This window comes from Mycothermus thermophilus, assembly GCF_041956435.1.
Source record: "Mycothermus thermophilus strain CBS 625.91 unplaced genomic scaffold VTJ04scaffold_4, whole genome shotgun sequence".
Classification (NCBI taxonomy): Eukaryota; Fungi; Ascomycota; class Sordariomycetes; order Sordariales; family Chaetomiaceae; genus Mycothermus; species Mycothermus thermophilus.
Window position 1 is genome coordinate 2,540,665 of NW_027191430.1, and position 15,702 is coordinate 2,556,366.

At 54.9% G+C, this 15,702-nt stretch overlaps 9 protein-coding genes across 9 annotated transcripts; 3 read left to right on the plus strand and 6 right to left on the minus strand.

Annotated features, from left to right (window-relative positions):
• Positions 1 to 802: 802 nt before the first annotated feature.
• On the minus strand, positions 803 to 3,243 carry VTJ04DRAFT_6649 (uncharacterized protein; the record flags this gene model as incomplete). The annotated part of the gene is made up of 7 exons (XM_069364891.1): positions 803 to 1,960; positions 2,017 to 2,172; positions 2,236 to 2,318; positions 2,372 to 2,594; positions 2,649 to 2,792; positions 2,846 to 3,043; positions 3,130 to 3,243. The coding sequence occupies 7 exons, from the start codon at positions 3,241 to 3,243 to the stop codon at positions 803 to 805; spliced, it is 2,076 nt and encodes a 691-aa protein (XP_069218673.1).
• A 976-nt stretch (positions 3,244 to 4,219) lies between these two features.
• On the plus strand, positions 4,220 to 4,551 carry VTJ04DRAFT_6650 (uncharacterized protein; the record flags this gene model as incomplete). Its single annotated transcript, XM_069364893.1, has 2 exons — positions 4,220 to 4,277; positions 4,340 to 4,551. 2 exons carry the CDS (start codon positions 4,220 to 4,222, stop codon positions 4,549 to 4,551), a joined length of 270 nt encoding a protein of 89 aa, XP_069218674.1.
• Positions 4,552 to 4,634: 83 nt separating this feature from the next.
• Positions 4,635 to 5,313, minus strand: VTJ04DRAFT_6651 (uncharacterized protein; the record flags this gene model as incomplete). Its single annotated transcript, XM_069364894.1, has 3 exons — positions 4,635 to 4,966; positions 5,044 to 5,081; positions 5,138 to 5,313. The coding sequence occupies 3 exons, from the start codon at positions 5,311 to 5,313 to the stop codon at positions 4,635 to 4,637; spliced, it is 546 nt and encodes a 181-aa protein (XP_069218675.1).
• A 490-nt stretch (positions 5,314 to 5,803) lies between these two features.
• VTJ04DRAFT_6652 (uncharacterized protein) lies at positions 5,804 to 7,227 on the minus strand (the record flags this gene model as incomplete). Its single annotated transcript, XM_069364895.1, has 5 exons — positions 5,804 to 6,106; positions 6,167 to 6,200; positions 6,255 to 6,344; positions 6,411 to 6,839; positions 6,959 to 7,227. The coding sequence occupies 5 exons, from the start codon at positions 7,225 to 7,227 to the stop codon at positions 5,804 to 5,806; spliced, it is 1,125 nt and encodes a 374-aa protein (XP_069218676.1).
• A 3,094-nt stretch (positions 7,228 to 10,321) lies between these two features.
• Positions 10,322 to 10,706, plus strand: VTJ04DRAFT_6653 (uncharacterized protein; the record flags this gene model as incomplete). The annotated part of the gene is made up of 2 exons (XM_069364896.1): positions 10,322 to 10,387; positions 10,491 to 10,706. 2 exons carry the CDS (start codon positions 10,322 to 10,324, stop codon positions 10,704 to 10,706), a joined length of 282 nt encoding a protein of 93 aa, XP_069218677.1.
• A 1,183-nt stretch (positions 10,707 to 11,889) lies between these two features.
• Positions 11,890 to 12,301, minus strand: VTJ04DRAFT_6654 (uncharacterized protein; the record flags this gene model as incomplete). The annotated part of the gene is made up of 2 exons (XM_069364897.1): positions 11,890 to 12,077; positions 12,121 to 12,301. 2 exons carry the CDS (start codon positions 12,299 to 12,301, stop codon positions 11,890 to 11,892), a joined length of 369 nt encoding a protein of 122 aa, XP_069218678.1.
• Positions 12,302 to 13,675: 1,374 nt separating this feature from the next.
• Positions 13,676 to 14,841, minus strand: VTJ04DRAFT_6655 (uncharacterized protein; the record flags this gene model as incomplete). The annotated part of the gene is made up of 2 exons (XM_069364898.1): positions 13,676 to 14,644; positions 14,722 to 14,841. The coding sequence occupies 2 exons, from the start codon at positions 14,839 to 14,841 to the stop codon at positions 13,676 to 13,678; spliced, it is 1,089 nt and encodes a 362-aa protein (XP_069218679.1).
• A 66-nt stretch (positions 14,842 to 14,907) lies between these two features.
• VTJ04DRAFT_6656 (uncharacterized protein) lies at positions 14,908 to 15,312 on the minus strand (the record flags this gene model as incomplete). Its single annotated transcript, XM_069364899.1, has 1 exon — positions 14,908 to 15,312. The coding sequence occupies one exon, from the start codon at positions 15,310 to 15,312 to the stop codon at positions 14,908 to 14,910; it is 405 nt and encodes a 134-aa protein (XP_069218680.1).
• Positions 15,313 to 15,448: 136 nt separating this feature from the next.
• VTJ04DRAFT_6657 (uncharacterized protein) lies at positions 15,449 to 15,667 on the plus strand (the record flags this gene model as incomplete). The annotated part of the gene is made up of 1 exon (XM_069364900.1): positions 15,449 to 15,667. The coding sequence occupies one exon, from the start codon at positions 15,449 to 15,451 to the stop codon at positions 15,665 to 15,667; it is 219 nt and encodes a 72-aa protein (XP_069218681.1).
• Between the last annotated feature and the right edge of the window lie 35 nt (positions 15,668 to 15,702).

The window sequence follows — 15,702 nt, forward strand, 5'->3', positions numbered from 1 at the left end:
CGACAAAGGAAAGAAATGGATGCACGAGGCGAGCCGCAACCGCGAAGCAGAAGAAACACACGGCCGGCAACTGTTTTTGGCAGGATCCTAGCGTTGCCTTAGCACGGCCAGCTCCCAAGAGCTTGGGTCGGCGCGCCAATCAGAACATCAGCCGACACAAATGTGGGGCCGGGATGTGGCCCGTGCAGGGTTGGCTCAGTACAGATGAAGTCATGTTGCGCAGCTGTCTGTCGTCGCAGTCCATCCACATGAGTCGAACAGACCTTACTGGTAGATTCGAGTTGGCAAGTCTAATATCCGAATTACATCTCAAGTCAATTACGCTCCAGATGACACTAAGAACATTCATCATCCAATACAATCAATCAATGTATTGGCATGTTTGATGGCAGCCAGACTTCAACTCCTGCTCAAAATCACCATCTCCAGTCACAGAGACTTCTTCCATGCTGCTCTGAGCCGGCAAGAGCACACAAGTGCCAAATCTCATCTCATTCATCCAAGTCCAACCTCCAAGGTGACAGTCAATATGGCTTTGTTGTACCACTGTTAACCAAGCTCTATACATAGAATATCCTATCTTCTCCCATCCCGATCTGAACCCAATTATCCCAATCCAACCTCATCTCGGGGAATCACCTTTGAAAAGCTTGGAGAAAATCAAACAGCGAAAATACTGGCACCAGATACAAACAAATGTACATCACCTCAACGCCACCCCATACTCCACCTAACCACCCACCACCCTCCTAACCAACACCTACCATCCGCCAACTATCTCCATACCCGCCATCTTATTCTCTCATTGCTGCGGTCCCTGCTGTCCCTGCTGCCCCTGCTGTCCCTCCCTCACCACTGGCGTCGCATCCATTTCATGATACTCCGGCACCGGCCCGCTCTGCCACGCCGACGGGGGATACTGCTGGCCCGGCAGCGGCGGCATCTGCTGCTGCTGAGGAGGAGGAGCATACCCTTGTTGCGGCGGCGGGGGCGGCGCATAGCCCTGCTGAGGAGCATACCCTTGCTGAGGATACCCCGGATACACACCTTGCGGAGGAGGGGGTTGATGCGGCGGATACCCCGGCGCGGGCGAGGTCGGATACGACGGCGGCGGGGGAGTCGGCTGGCCGATGTACGGCGAGGTGAGAGGAGACGGGTACGGCGGCTGGTGCGGGGAAGGAATGCCCTGCTGGGAGGGGGTTTGGGGTGGATGGTACGCGGCGTATTGGCCCTGTTGCTGGCCAGGGAGCTCGGGCATGTTGGGTTGGTGCTGAGGCGAAGCCTGGCCGTAGAGCTCAGGCACGTTGGGAGGAGGAGGAGCCGGATATTGACCCTGCAGTTCTGCGCGGCCGGCAGAGGGAGAGGGAGGGGGAGGAGTGGAAGAGCCGTGCAGCTCGGGACGGTTAGGCAGAGGCGGGTGAAGAGACGTTTGACCGGCCAGTTCGGCGTGGTTGGGCGGCGGGGAATATGGGCCTTTTCCAGAGGACAGAGGGGAGACGCTGTCGTTGCGGGCGGCGGCGGCGGCTTTGATGGTGCTGGGGGACGGGCTGGCCGGCGGCGGTGGCACGGCGGCGGCAGCAACAGAGTTGCTGGGCAGTTCGGCCTTGCCGCCAAAGTTGTCCAGGGCGACGTCCGGGTTGTCGGGGATGCGGACCGACTCGGCCTTGCTCTTCCGCACGGAGCGCATGATGAAGTAGATGATCACGCCGAGCACGATGAGACCGCCAAGACCACCGGCGACGGCGCCGATGATGAGGGCCCGGCTTGGACCGCTGCTGCCCTCCTCTTCCTCCTCGTCGTCGTTACCACCACCATTCCTGCTGCTGCCTCGGCTGGTTCCGGGCCCGTCTGTCTGCGCAGGACTTTGACCTTCGCGGGTGACATATGTCTGTTCGACCGAGTTTGCAACGCCGGCGGGCGTCACATCGGCATTGGCAGCGCTGCAGTAGTAATTATAGACCTGATTACGGTTAGTCAATAAGCCTGCCTTGGACTGCAAAGTGGCAAGTCACTCACCGAAACAGCCGACCGAACATCATCGACGGCGGTCGACCCGCACTTGTACTTGACCCAATACGAGATTTGGCTCGAGATATGGCTCGTCATGCCCTGTTTGAAGCAGGCGCAAGAAGCAAGAGCCTTCGGACCGATGGGGCAGAGGGAATAGGTTTGCTATCAGTAATGTTAGCAATGTTGGCTCACGGAATTGTCCACATTGTCGAAGGAATCGCTTACGTCCTGGACACCAGAGGCAAGACCAGAGGCCGCGCATTTTGCGAGGGAAGTGAACTCAGGCAAGTCCGTAATGTAATAGGTCACTGGATTCTGGTCAGCCGCTCATCCTGCAGGCCTTAAAACGCGGTGTACTGACTGTCGCCTGGAGGGTCACTCGGGATCGGGAAGCTGGTCGTCCCCTTGGCCATGTTGCAATACGCGTCGAGCATGTCCAGGGCCGAAGACGCATCGATGACGTGCCCCGAGCATTGGTACTTGGCTTGGGAGCTGGCTTTGGAACTGACGAGCTTCGAGTTGGCGGTCTTGGAGCAGACGCAGCTAGCGAGCAGGGCGGGGTCCGACGGGCAGAATTCGTAGGTCTGAGCCAGGGGTTAGGAGGGAGAGACAAGATATTTTGTTGGATATCCTCGTACCATGGTCCTCAGAGCATATCCAAGGGCGCTCTGGGCGCATGGCGCCAGAAATGTTATTTCAGGGAAATCTGTGAGGGAGCTCGCAGGCTCGGTGGGAGTTGGGAAGTCGAGGGTGACGGACGGGTCGCAGTAGGCGCTGAGGATCTGGCTCAACAGTTAGCATCGCCCCTTTTATCATATAGCAAGAAAACACCCACACTGCGCGCCGTCAACTGCTCTTCCGGGGCGGCCTGGGAACACGAATAGCTGATGATGGATGAGATCTTCTGCGAGACGGAGGCGAAGATGTTGTTCTTGGTGCAGAGGCAGGCTTGTAGGCCGCCCGGTTCCTCGGGGCACTCTTTGGAGGTCAGGGCCTGGACCTGCCAGCTCACGGCATCGTAGACGCAAGGCGCCTTTTGGGTTCGGCGACAAGTTTTGGTCAGTCTTGATCTGATATCCCGGAAAAATAAAGCTTGGTCGAGATGATGGTGAGCCTTACGACAACACTGAGGCCGGGCAGGTCTGTGATGTAGCCCATAGAGTTTTGGGCGGCTGCCGACGACGCGGCAAGCACGAGGCCGGCCGCCGACATCCAAGTCCGTCCCGGTCCCATGATGATGGTGGCTGGACGGAAAGTGAAGAACAAACAGAACAGACGACAAGGACGCGCCGTCGACGTCTGGCCGCCGACTGCGACTGCGGGGAGATCCCGGAGGGTTGAGATGGACGAAGTGAGGGTGGTGTTGGGTGTCCCGACGGCAGATCAGGAATCTGAAAGGGGAAGAAAATTCACCACGGCAGACGAGGAACCAGCACAATTCACATTCGTCACCAAGAGAAAACACCCATGGACGCGAGGGGCCCAGCGCGGATCGGGTCACCACAGCGTCAGCGGCAGGTCCTCGGGCTGGCAAACCCTCCGAGTGGCCACACCGAAGAGAAAAAGAGTGAGCATTCACGAGATGCAAGCCTTCGGGGAAGGGACGCTGCGAGCCCCTGTCTCAAGGGGGCCCCCATGATGATGGACAGAGCCAAGCCGGGCAGAGACAGGCAACAAACCACAGCCGACAACCGCAGCAAACAAGTGAACGCTGGAGCGGGAGCGGAAGGTGCCGAGAGTCTTTTCTGGCGGCGGACCGAGCACCCAGCGTTGACGGGGAAGGGGAGTTCGCTGGTTCCTTCTCTCTGGTGTCTTTGGCGAACTGTTTGAGTGGTGGAGACCCCTGCCAGCTGAACTTGACAAGCTTGAGCTTAATCTCAAAAAGGCTCGTCTCTGGGACGAATTAGCCAATAATTTACGTTGCATGGATGCAGGGGGCCATAGAGTGACCAATGAGAAGCGGCATGGCATGCGGCCAGCTGAACGGGGAAAGGACCGCGATCCCCTTGCACGATTCGACGACAACCGGGAGCCGTTTCATGCCTGCCAGGGTTGGCTGTGGGCTCTTCTTCGCGTCTTTGCGGCCTGATCGCTTTTCACTTCTGCATCAGGCCTCCACGATGCACATATCTTCTTAAACACCCAAACACCATCTCGTCGGAAACTCATCTGCCTCGTGGAACGAACGCACGTGAGACGCAACTACACCATGACAGCCACTCCCGCATCAAGGGAAAAGATCGCAGCCCGACCTCTCTCTGCACCAAGTTTGTCTGCCTTGCCATCACCCCGAGCTAGCTTTGCGCGCGCCAAGTCAACATCTGCCCAGGCCGTCTTGGCTGTCACGGCGGCAGAGAAATGAGCAACTCGGCCAAGAATATCATGCGACAAGCCACGGCTAGGCACTTTGGCCTTGAACAAGATCATCACGGAACAATCCGTCTTCAAGTCCCGAGCCCAGCAACGGCCTCCAACCGTTTCCTCACCACCCCCGTCAACACCAAGACCATGGGCTCACTATGCACAACTTGTGCCAAGTGAGCACTTGCAACCTGAAATCAACTCTACCCACCACCCTCCAACAACCCAACCCAACCCACACCACATCCTCCCGTCCCCATCCCTCACTTCCCCTCCAACTTCTTAAAGATCCCAACATCCAACGGCACCCTCTCCCCCAACCAAATCGCCCGTTCCGTATGGTTCCTCAACTCCCTCTGCCCCTCGCTCAGCCCGTCCCCTTCGTCCACCGTGTTGGGATGCACCAGCACCGAAAGCGGGCCCCTCCAAACCGCCAGCCACGGCACAAACGCCCCGAACTGCGCCGGCGTGAACAAGTTCACCTCAAACATGGCGATCGGGTGCGGCCCCACCGGCCCGTCCCACACCCGGTAGATGCGCAGCTCGGGGAACTCGCGCCGGATGCGTTCCCAGAGCTGGTGGGCGTAGGCGGTTTCTGTGTGTGTCTGGTGAGTAAGTAAGATACCAAGGGAGAATGAGGACGGAAAGAGGAAAAAGAATGGGGCTTTTTACGTTGTGGGTTGTTTTGGAAGTAGTAGACGTGTACGTCGCTGGTGGTACCCGTGTCAGTTCCGAAGGTCTGTTCAGTGTCCAGGGGCGTGCTTACAAGCCTCCCCTCCGACCATTGTCCAACGGCTCGGGGAACCGCTCGTATGCGGTGCTGAGAACGCCCGTCTGCGGGTTCTTGAAGCTCTTGCCGTCCTCGTTGCGCTCGTCTGGTAGCGGCGGGAGGCCCTCGTAGCCGGCAAGGGGCGATGGATATCCGGGGATTGGGCCGGACATGGTGGATTCTCGGGAGGGTTGTTGGATAAAGGGGATGGTGTGAAATGGATCCGAGGGTAAGTTTGTTGAACCTTGTCCCTACGTCCCTATTAATCTTGGGATGTTTACTTCCAGCGTTGTTTATATGTTGTTGGAGCGAGGAAATGAGGATGGTGGGTTTGTAAGCCGGTTCCACACCCCGCATTTGTCAAGCTCGAGCTCTTTGGCTTGTGCATCATGACGTGATCTGAACGCCGGCTGTTGCCGAGGCTTGACCTCAGTGTTGAAAGATCAGATTTATTGTTGATGCAACTCTGTTTATCTGATACTACAAAGCTGAATCTTTGTCAATTGAGGTACCATGCATCCGGTTCAGCTCCGGTCCCGTGGGCTCGGGACCCGGCATCTAACGTCCCGGTAAGGAATCCGGTTCTATGGTCCGGATTCGGATCCGGTCCCGACCCGGAGCTTCCGACCGACACATCTGCACACCGCTCTGGACCCCTCCGCCTCATAACTCTACAACAAATGACCCGTCTAGCTGTCTATACTTGAGCAGTCCATACCGGGGGCTTCGGATGGAAAAGTTGAGCACCGTTGTGGCAACAGCCTGGTACCCGCCAACCATCTTGTCGAACTGATCCAGCGAATCCGGGTATTTCTTCGCGACTCGTGCCCGGACGGCTGCGGCACTGCGGTCAAAGTCCTGGATGCATTGATGGATATCTTGGATGATATGATCCACGGCCCCCTGAAGATCCGTGTCCAGCGCGCACATCGTGATGGGGATGAGATTGCTGAACGCTCCGTCTTTCTGCCCAGCGGTGAGCAGCATGTTTTGCGGAATTGTGTTTCTTGGGCAGGGCAAGCTTACCAGCTCTTTCTTGAATGAGAATAACTCATTGATTCTGGGGAGTGTTGTTAGTTTCACTATAGTTTCTCAACACCTTGGGATGGCTTACTGGATGAGCAGCTTGTTGATACTCAAGCCCATTTCTGAGACCTCCTTCAATGCTAGTATTTCATCTGGCAGCGTGATGTGGTTCAGAATCCTGCTTCCGTTAGCACATCCAAACCATGTGCGAGACATGAAAGACCAAGTAGACGAGAGAACGCACCGAGTAAGAACCAAAAACACCTCCACGGACGACGTCTTCAGCCGCCAACCATAAAACTCCTCCACGCTCGGAACCCTCCCCAAAAGTCTCGCCCGATACTCAGTCACGCATCCTTCCATGTACTCCTTCAACCGACCGGCCAGTTCACCCGTCAGCTCCTCCCTCCCTGCACACAGCTCGCGGAGTCGCTTCCCGACGTCTCCAAAGCTGGCGCACACTTTGGTCGGAGCGGCGGCAGGACTGGGTGTGCTATCGACCCCTGTGGAGCTCCCGAGGCTACGTTCCACAAACGCAACCGACTGTCGGCAGTAAGCTTCGGCATCGGACAGGTCGCCGTCCCCGCCATCGATGGCGTCGTCCCAGAGGAAGACCCAGACATTGTAGAAGGCAGCAATTTCGAGGATGTCGTAGGGCGCGTCGGGGAATAGCCTTCCAGAGAGGGACGGTCAGTCAAATCGGATGCGGATGACTAGCGCTCATGATAGGTTCCGTTCGTCGCCTCAGAAAGGAGGGATAATCTCGCCGAGGTGATCCATAAGGAAACTTACCCAGCAGCAAATAGACCTATATCCGCCGCCTTAACCTTCTCCAGCGTCGCCGTTTCTAGAATTCTCCGTTCCTCCCTCTCTTTGTCCACTTCCGCTCCACTATCCTCGCTCAGTAACAACTCCGCTAGCCGTACATCTACAGCCTGCTTCACCTGTTCATGGAGGGGGTTGATGCCCTGCTTCCAGGCAGAAAAGGCTGGCTGGAGGTTGGGGATGAGGAGGCGCCGGCCATGGAAGGTTGAGGAGGAGGGGATGGAATGCGAGGGCATTGGCCGGGAGTTTGGGTTGAAGTCAGGGACATAAATAGAATGAGGAGTAAAAGGGGAATAGGGCAAATAGAATAGATCCCTTTAGATAAAGTCGACACAGAACTTTTATATTTCCTTCGCCAGGGGTTCAGGGACAAGTCCCTAAGTTCTAAGAGTTAAGTTGTTCGAAGACAACTTTGCCGCTGCAAGGATCCACATCACACAACATCAACACCACCTTGCATCCTGCAGCTTGGAGAGAAGAGAGTAACCCCTCCTTGTCCAAATCCAACACAACCGTCTCAAGGAAACAGATAGGACGAGTTTCCCCGACAAGTTCGGACGATCCTCGCTATTAAATCTGTTAAACAACAAAACCGTCTACGCTACCTAGGGCACAATGGTCATCTCACGCTCGAACCAAAATACCCAGCGGTTTTCGTCCGATATTCCAGCCTCATCGCTACCGTATGTCCGCTGGGCTCTCGAACACCCGCCCCATTGCATACGAGTATATATCTATCTGAATTCTACTTACATCTCCGCCCGATCTCGGTTCATACGTCCGTCCCGATCTTATATGTCCGTCCTAATACTACACGTCCGTCCAAGCCTCATATGTCTGTCCGAATCTTAGATGTCCGTCCAAATTATATACATCCGTCCCAAACTTATACGTCCGTCCCATTCTCACACGTCCGTCCAAATCTGATATATCCATCCTAAGGTTCACTCTTCTGCTGGCCCTTTGTCAGATGTATGAGTACAAGCAGCTTTTATCTCTACATTTGGTGGTTGCAGGTTGAAAGGCTGACCTCTACAAGTAAGGCGGGCGGTGTTACTAGTGAGCCACTGACCATGGTGATAACGTTGCGGCGACCAAACAGCAACAGACCGACGATCTCGCCATCATCCTTCTCGCCATCATCCTTCTGCCGCCTGGAGTACTCCGTAACCCCTGAAGAGGCTGTTACCGCACTCCATCCAACTCACCGCCACGGCTGAACAGGCAAAAGAGTGAAGAATGCTTGCACGAGACATGGTATTTTGAGGGGCCGCAGTTGCATCAACAGCTTCGTTCATCACCTCTCCGGTTAGTGTTGTGTCAGGGGATTGCCCTGGGTAAAAGTACCTTTGGCGATCAAAGGAGCTCCTCTCCCTGAAGGGTGCGACTTGCCAAAGAGGCCTAATTCGACAGCGTAGAACGTGGCTGCTGGTATTCTCGCCACTTCATCTCGTCAGACGAAAGAGACACTGGAACGATAAACCCTAGGAACTTTCTGCTCTCCCAGACCTTTAACCCTTTGATCCTTTCTTTTCCAGCCACGGAAACCGTTTAAGTTACTTGCTCTCTCAAACTTTCCACCTTTCCCTCCTTTCTTTCTCAACCTCGAACACCCTTCAACTTGTTTGCTCTCCTAGGCTTTCTTCCGTTTTCCTTTTCTTTACTTTCCTCTTTTCTTAACTTTTCCTTCTATTTTCCTTAAACCCCAGATCGTTTAACTATTTGCTCTCTTAAACTGTTAACCTAACCTTTTCATCCTTTCTTCTTCTCTTTACCTCATTTCTTCCTTCCCTGTTTTCTCCCCTTTCTCTCTTTTCTTCCTCAAACCACGGAAACCGTTTACCTTTTCGTCTTTCAGACTTTAACCCCTTTCCTCGTTTCTTTCCTTTCCCTCTTTTCTTCCTCAAACCACGGAAGCCATTTAACTTTTTAGTCCCTCGGACTTTCGACCTTTCCATCTTCTCTTCCCTTTCCCTCTTTTCTCCACTTTCCCGACTTTCTTCCTCAAGCCACGGAAACCGTTTAACCTTTTGCTCTCTCGAACGGTCAGCTTTTTGTTCTTTCTTCCTTAAACCTCGGAATTCGTTTAACGTTTCGTTCTCCGAGACTTTCAATCTTTTCCTCCTTCTTTCTCAATCTCAAAACCCTTCAAATTGTTACTCACCTATACTTCCCTTTTCCTTTTCTTTATGTTTCCTCTTTTCTTCCCTTCTCCTCTCTTCGTTTTCAACCTTTTGTTCTTTTATTCCTCAACCCCGGAAACCGTTAAACTTTTTTGCTCTCCTAGACTTTCAACCTTTCCTCTTTTCTTTCTTAACCGAGGAAGCCGTTTAACCTTTTGCTCCCTGAATTTCAACCCTATCCTTTCTTTCTCAACGGCTGCAACCGTGTGACTTTTTGCCCTCTCAGATTCTCGACCTCTTTCTTTTCTTTCCCAACCGCAGAACCTGTTTAACTTTTTGCTCTCCCGGACTTTCACTCCTTTCCTCATTTCTCCCTCAAGCCATGGAAATCCTTCGACTTTTCACTCTCCTAGACTTTCTTCACTTTCCATCTTTTCTTCCCTCTTCCTTCCTCTTTTCTTCACCTTTCTTCTTGTCTTCGCTTTTCCTCTCTTATTCAAATCACGGAAACCATTTTTCGATGAACCCAACAGCAACGCTCTTCGTGAATGTTGCGAGGAATAACAACAACCCAAGCCTTGGCGACACAACGCCGCCGCCGACACCATTACCACCTCAACTACTTCAGACGAGCAGAAACACCCAACTTTCACGAAAATCATGATGAGGAGCGAAAATTACCCAACCCGTGGCGGCCGGCACGGAAGCACCGAACTCACGATAACCACGACCCCTCCGGGTCTTCACCGGCAGCGTCGGTCTCACCCGTTGAACAAAGAGTCGCAACACTGCCAGCGAATCAACACTACGACGACGACGACCACGACGACGACGACCACGACGACGACCACCACCACCAGTTCCTGACCCTTCGAACACCCACAACCAGGAGTGTCACATCATGAGAGCGACAACCCACCTCCGTGGCCTGATTGTCGCCTAGAGTTCCTCTGGCAACACTGGTTAACTCCACTGTGGCACGGAGTGTCACGGAGCCGAGCGGCGTGGACTACAGCACCATCGATTCAACCTCCCCCACCTACAACACCAACACCAAGAGGCTGGCAGAGGTCTTGATGCCTCAACCTCGCTGGTAAGCTCTGCCGCGAAAGAGTCGCCGCCGCGACAACGCCTGGCAACTCAGGCAACGCCGGATTACTCTGCCGTGGCGGGTGTTGTTTGCAACGCCAGAGCGGCCCAGATTGCCATGTCCCACTTCACGGCCTCGACTCTCAGCACGGCGCACAATACCGGCACGATCGGCAGAGTTGAGGTCAGTCTTTGACACAAAGGCACTCAGGCCCTACCCAAACTTCAGGCTTGTTCGTGCGGATGTAAAAAATCACGCCAAAGATGTGCATCTACTGGACATGCAGTATCGCATACCAACTGAGATCAACAGGTTCCCCAGCCAAGAATACTCAACCTCAGAACCGGACGCAATGGCTCAGATGCAGCAGATGAGCCAGCAAGGCGGCGAGCCTGTCATGGGCATGAATCAGGACGGCATGATCCAAGGTCCTGGTGGTCCGACTGGTCATTACCGGGACCGGACATCCGACGACGACTTGAACGACACCACTCCCTGGTGATGGAGGTCACCAACAATACTCCCCCGGAATCTCTGGAGAGCCAAACGGAACCGGCTCCCAAGTCCAAGAGGGACAAGTTCAATACCTCATCTGGACTCATCCTCAGTCACTGGGTAGGAAGGGGGCTCATCCATGACCTCGCTGCGGGCGCTCTCACATACCACACTTATCGCTAAGGCGTCAAGTCTGCCTCCCTTGACCTCGCCGGGAATACTTCTCTACCACGCACCATCATCACGGCGGTAACTCCTCGACGACTTGACATCCTCACCGTTCATTGCCGCGCCGGCTCGCTTCGAAATCTAAACCTTCAACTTCTTCCGCCATTGGAATATCCCAAACTCGCGGAAGTCGTCGTCGCGGAAAAGTCGTCGTCTACGAAAATACGCCAGAGATTATCGTCTCGTCTTAGAAAGACCATCGCCCTATCATCATCATCAATAAAAAAAGAAAAAAAAAATCGCGGCAACGTTTTCGTCGCGGAAAAGCTCATTTTTATCCCAAACAATCCATTCTCAACAAAGCCCCCGTCGCGGTTGTCGTTGTGGAATCTTTTTCGGTACGCTCACTACCGACCGAGCAACAACCGTCACAACCATCATTGCAGCTAAGTGTCACCCCATCACGATCTTTACAAAGTATACTCACTCACAATCGTCAGGGCGTCAACAAGAAAGGAACATGAACAAACCTCGCTGCGAATCCAGCAGGCACGGAAGTCATGCAACTTTCCTTCGTCACAACACAAGGCACGGGCACAAGGAACAAAGCACAAGGGCAAAGCATACATCAACAACACCAGAGAGCAGAACCTGCAGCAAGGAGACAGCACTCGCATACACAACCCGATGAATTCGTTTCATCTCTACTACCTTCTCATGAAAGCCCACGAGGAAAACTCCAATCTCGCAGTGGATTCCGCCGTCGCGGAGACCGTCGCGGAGAGTCACGCAACTTTCCTTCGTCATCACAGCACAAGTCACGGATAGCGGCGGCGGCAGCAGCGGCGGTAGGAACAAAGCAATACGGTACATACATGAGAAGACATCTGACGAATTCATTTCTTCCGACCACTCACAAAGCAAACCACAAGAAAAATTCCAATCTCGGCACGGATCCGCGGTCGCGGCACACCGCGGAGCGTCGCGGAAATTCCTCCACTTCATCGTCGATAATATCCTGTTTAAGCCTTTCCGAAGGCAGCGGCGACAGCGGCGCCGGCATCCTTCTCCTTCTTGTCGAGGTCGTCGAGGTGGTGATCGGTGTCGACCTTCTCGCCGGTCTTGGTCTCGACAACCTTGTCCTTGGCTTCATCATCATCAGGGACATGGTAGTGGTGGTGGTAGTGGTGGTAGAGATACGACGAATCAGCTCAAAGAAGTGTGAGCGGCGGAACTTCTCCGTTGACGATGACTCTCGAAGTCGTCGAGGTGGTGGTCGGTATCAACCTTCTCCCCAGTTTTGGCATCGTCGATGAAGCCGTCTCCGTCAACAACAACCTCCCGGTTGGAAATACGGAGCATGAGCTCGAAGAAGCGGGAGCGTCGGAACTTTTCCGAGGTGTTGTTCATAATCGTGGTCATGGTCATGGTCATTGCCGTGGTCGTGGTCGTGGTCGTGGTCGTGGGTGGTCCATGTTCACCTCTTCGCTCGTCGCTCTCCCATATGCATCACAACACAAGGCACAACATAAAGTGCAGGCACAAGCACAAGACAGGCACAGAAAACAGAAACAGCGGCGGCGGTAGCGGCGACGTTAACAACAAAGACAAGATGGCATGGCACACACACACACACACACACACACACAAGAGGACACCAGACGACTTCATCTCTTCTGACTACTCCCTAACAAAACCACAAGAGACACAAAACCATGAGAAAGAAACCCCAACTTCGCCGGGACGGTGGCTGTGGCGTCGCGGAGAGTCACAGAAATTCCTCCCCTATTCTTGACGACCTCCTGTTTACGCGGTGCCAGCAGCCGCGCCGTTCTCGTCGTCCTTGCTCTTCTTCTTGGAGTCTTCGAGGTGGTGGTGGTGGTGGTGGCGGTTTTTGCCTTGCCGTGTTCATCACAACACAAGCCACAAGTACAGGCACAGGCAGGCGCAGAGAGCAACAGAGCAAGGAAGCAAGACAGCACACACACATGAGACGACCCCTGACGAAGATACCTGACGAATTCATTTCATCTCTACCTCCTCTCTAAGACAACTAGAGCAAGAAAACCTAACCTCGCTGCGGCGGTTGGCGTCGCGGAGGGTCGCAGAAATTCCCCCGTTCCATCTCGATGATCTCCTGCTCAGGCCTTACTAGCAGCAGCAGCGTAGGCGTCGACGACTTCGTCCTTAGTATCATCATCGTCAAGGTTATAGGGGGAGTAATAGTGGTACTTAACCCCCTTTTCGTCCTTCCTTATTCATCACAACACACAAGATACAGCACAAACACAGGTACATGAACATATAGCAGCGGCAGCAGCAGCAGCAGCAACAACAAAACACATATATGAGAAGACATCCGACGAATTCATCTCATCTCTACTACCTCCCCAACAAAGCCACAAGACAAAGACTCCAACCTCGCCGCGGCTCCCGTCGCGGACCGGCTCGGAACTTCCTCCCCCATCCTCGGTGATCTCTCAAGCCATACCAGCAGCTGCGCCGGCATCGTCGTCTTCTCGAAGTCGTCGTGGAGGAGGAGGAGGTGGTGGTGGTCCGTGTCCACCTTCCGCCTTTTCGTCTCATCATAACACAAGGCACAAGTACAGGCACAGGCAAGCACAGAGAGCAGCAGCGACAAAGCAAGACGACACACACATGAGAGGGCACACAGATATGAAGAACACCTGGCGAATTCATTTCATCTCTACCTCCCTAACAGTACCAAGAGAAAGAAAATCCCAACCTCGCCGCGGTGGCCGCAGCGACGGCGCGGAAATTCCTTCACCATCCTCGAGATCGTCCTCCTTAAGCCATGCCAGCAGCCGCGCCGGCGTCATCGTCCTTGTCCTTTTTGTCCAGGTCGTCGAGATGGTGGTCAGTGTCCACTTTCTCGCCAGTCTTCGCGTCAACAAAGCCGTCTCCCTCAACGACGACCTCCCGGTTCGAAATACGGCGCATGAGCTCGAAAAAGTGAGAGCGGCGGAATTTCTCGGAGGTATTGTCGGCCACGGCGTTGACAATATCACCGGCGGCGCGGGCAAGTGCCTCGTCGGCGGCGCGCTTCTTGTCGGCGGCATCCTTCTCCTTGTCGGCAGCCTCTTGCTCTTCGGCAAGCTTCTCGAGGTCGGCGTTGATCTGGGCCATCTCGGCCTCGGCGCGCGGTCCGTGCTGCGCCATCCAACGGTCTTGCTCAATGGCGAACTCGCGGTCGAGAGCCTCCTGCTCCTTAGCGGCGGAGGACTGTGCGAGGTTCTGCTCAATATCGGCGAAGATGGCCTCGAAGAGTTCGGCTTGCGGATCGGCAGTGGTCTCGGCAGTGGTCTCGACAGGAGCGGCAACTTGGGCTGCGGCAGCACCCGGGGCGACAAGGCTGTTGGTCATGATGGGACCGCCGAAGCCAACGGCAGGAGCTCCGAACATGGGACCGCGAGAGAAAGTGGGGCCGGCGATGTTAGCGACCGGCTGGTTGGCAGGAGCCATGGTGGCCGCATGAGCTTGGACGCGCATGGCGCTGGCAGCGACAGGACCGGCAGGGCCGGCGGCGGCGATGTTCATGTTGTTGAACTCTGCGACCCAGTCGTTGGTGATGTTGCCAGCGGTGGAGGGACCAGCGATCGGGCCAGCATGGGCAGGGCCGACGGGACGGAAGGCAGGGCCGGAAAGGGCGGTCATGTCGAGGCCAGGGCCGAGGGTCGGCTCCATGACCGGAGCGGCGGACTGGAAGCTGTTGAAGGCAGCGTCGGCGCCATTGGTGAAGTGAGCCTGAGAACGGAACTGGAGAGGAAAGGCTGGTCAGTTTTGCGCCCATTTGCGACGACGTTTTCGCTGAAGCGGAAGCGGCGGCGACTTACGTTGCCCAGACCGGACTGAGGAGCGCCAGTGATGCGGTCTTGATGAATCGAGCGATCGCGCTCAAGATGATTCAAGAGGTTCTTCGCCCCGTTGGACGGGCCACACATCGAATCGGCCATTTTCGGTGGAGTGGAAGTGATAATGAGACGAGACGATGTTGGTAAGAAGAAAGCGGCGTGAAAGGCCTAGTATATACTTTGCGCCGAACTCGAAGAGTCGTTGCAATGCTGAGTAGCGAAGTTCGCCCGAAGTAAGCTCGAACCCAGACGGTTGCGAGAAAAGGAAGAAGGAGGAAGAAGCCGAGGTTGGGAGAGCGGAGGGGTTCTTAAGCTTTGGAATTTCTCCTCGGCGGCAAATTTTGGGAAACGGGGCACAAGAATATTGTCAGCGGCATGGTAAATAAAACAATTGTGTGGGCGCCATTCGCAGGCAAGAAGGGCGGGTCCGGTTGGCTCGGCGACGGTGTCGTGGGTGTTTTGGGGGGGGGAGGTGGTGGTGATGAAGATGGCGATGCGTCCGAGACGATGGTTTAGGAGGTGGACGTCGGCACTTGGCCATGTGCCGATGCCGAGCGTGTGATTGAGGGGCATGCTATGTCCGGACAGTGCGAGTTTATATGATCCGGTGATACTCGCACGGACTATATCCACCATCCCGCACTCTGTTTGTTCACCTTGAGCTCACCGAGACAGACCCATCTTCACCTTGGTTTCTGGCCAGGTGGACATGGACCAGGGGCCGCATCACCGCCAAGGCCAGGCCAAACACGACACCTTACTGACTGCACCTCAACTGCTGCACCTCAGCATCCTCAACACTGCGACACCACCAGCACAACACTGCTATTCACGCCCATTCATCCCATTGACCACCACAACCACAATACCACCGCGAGACGAATTGCCCCGCCTGAGCCCTGACACATTGTTCTTTCTGGATTTTTGATTGATTTTGTGGAAGACCAGAACACTGCCGTTTCA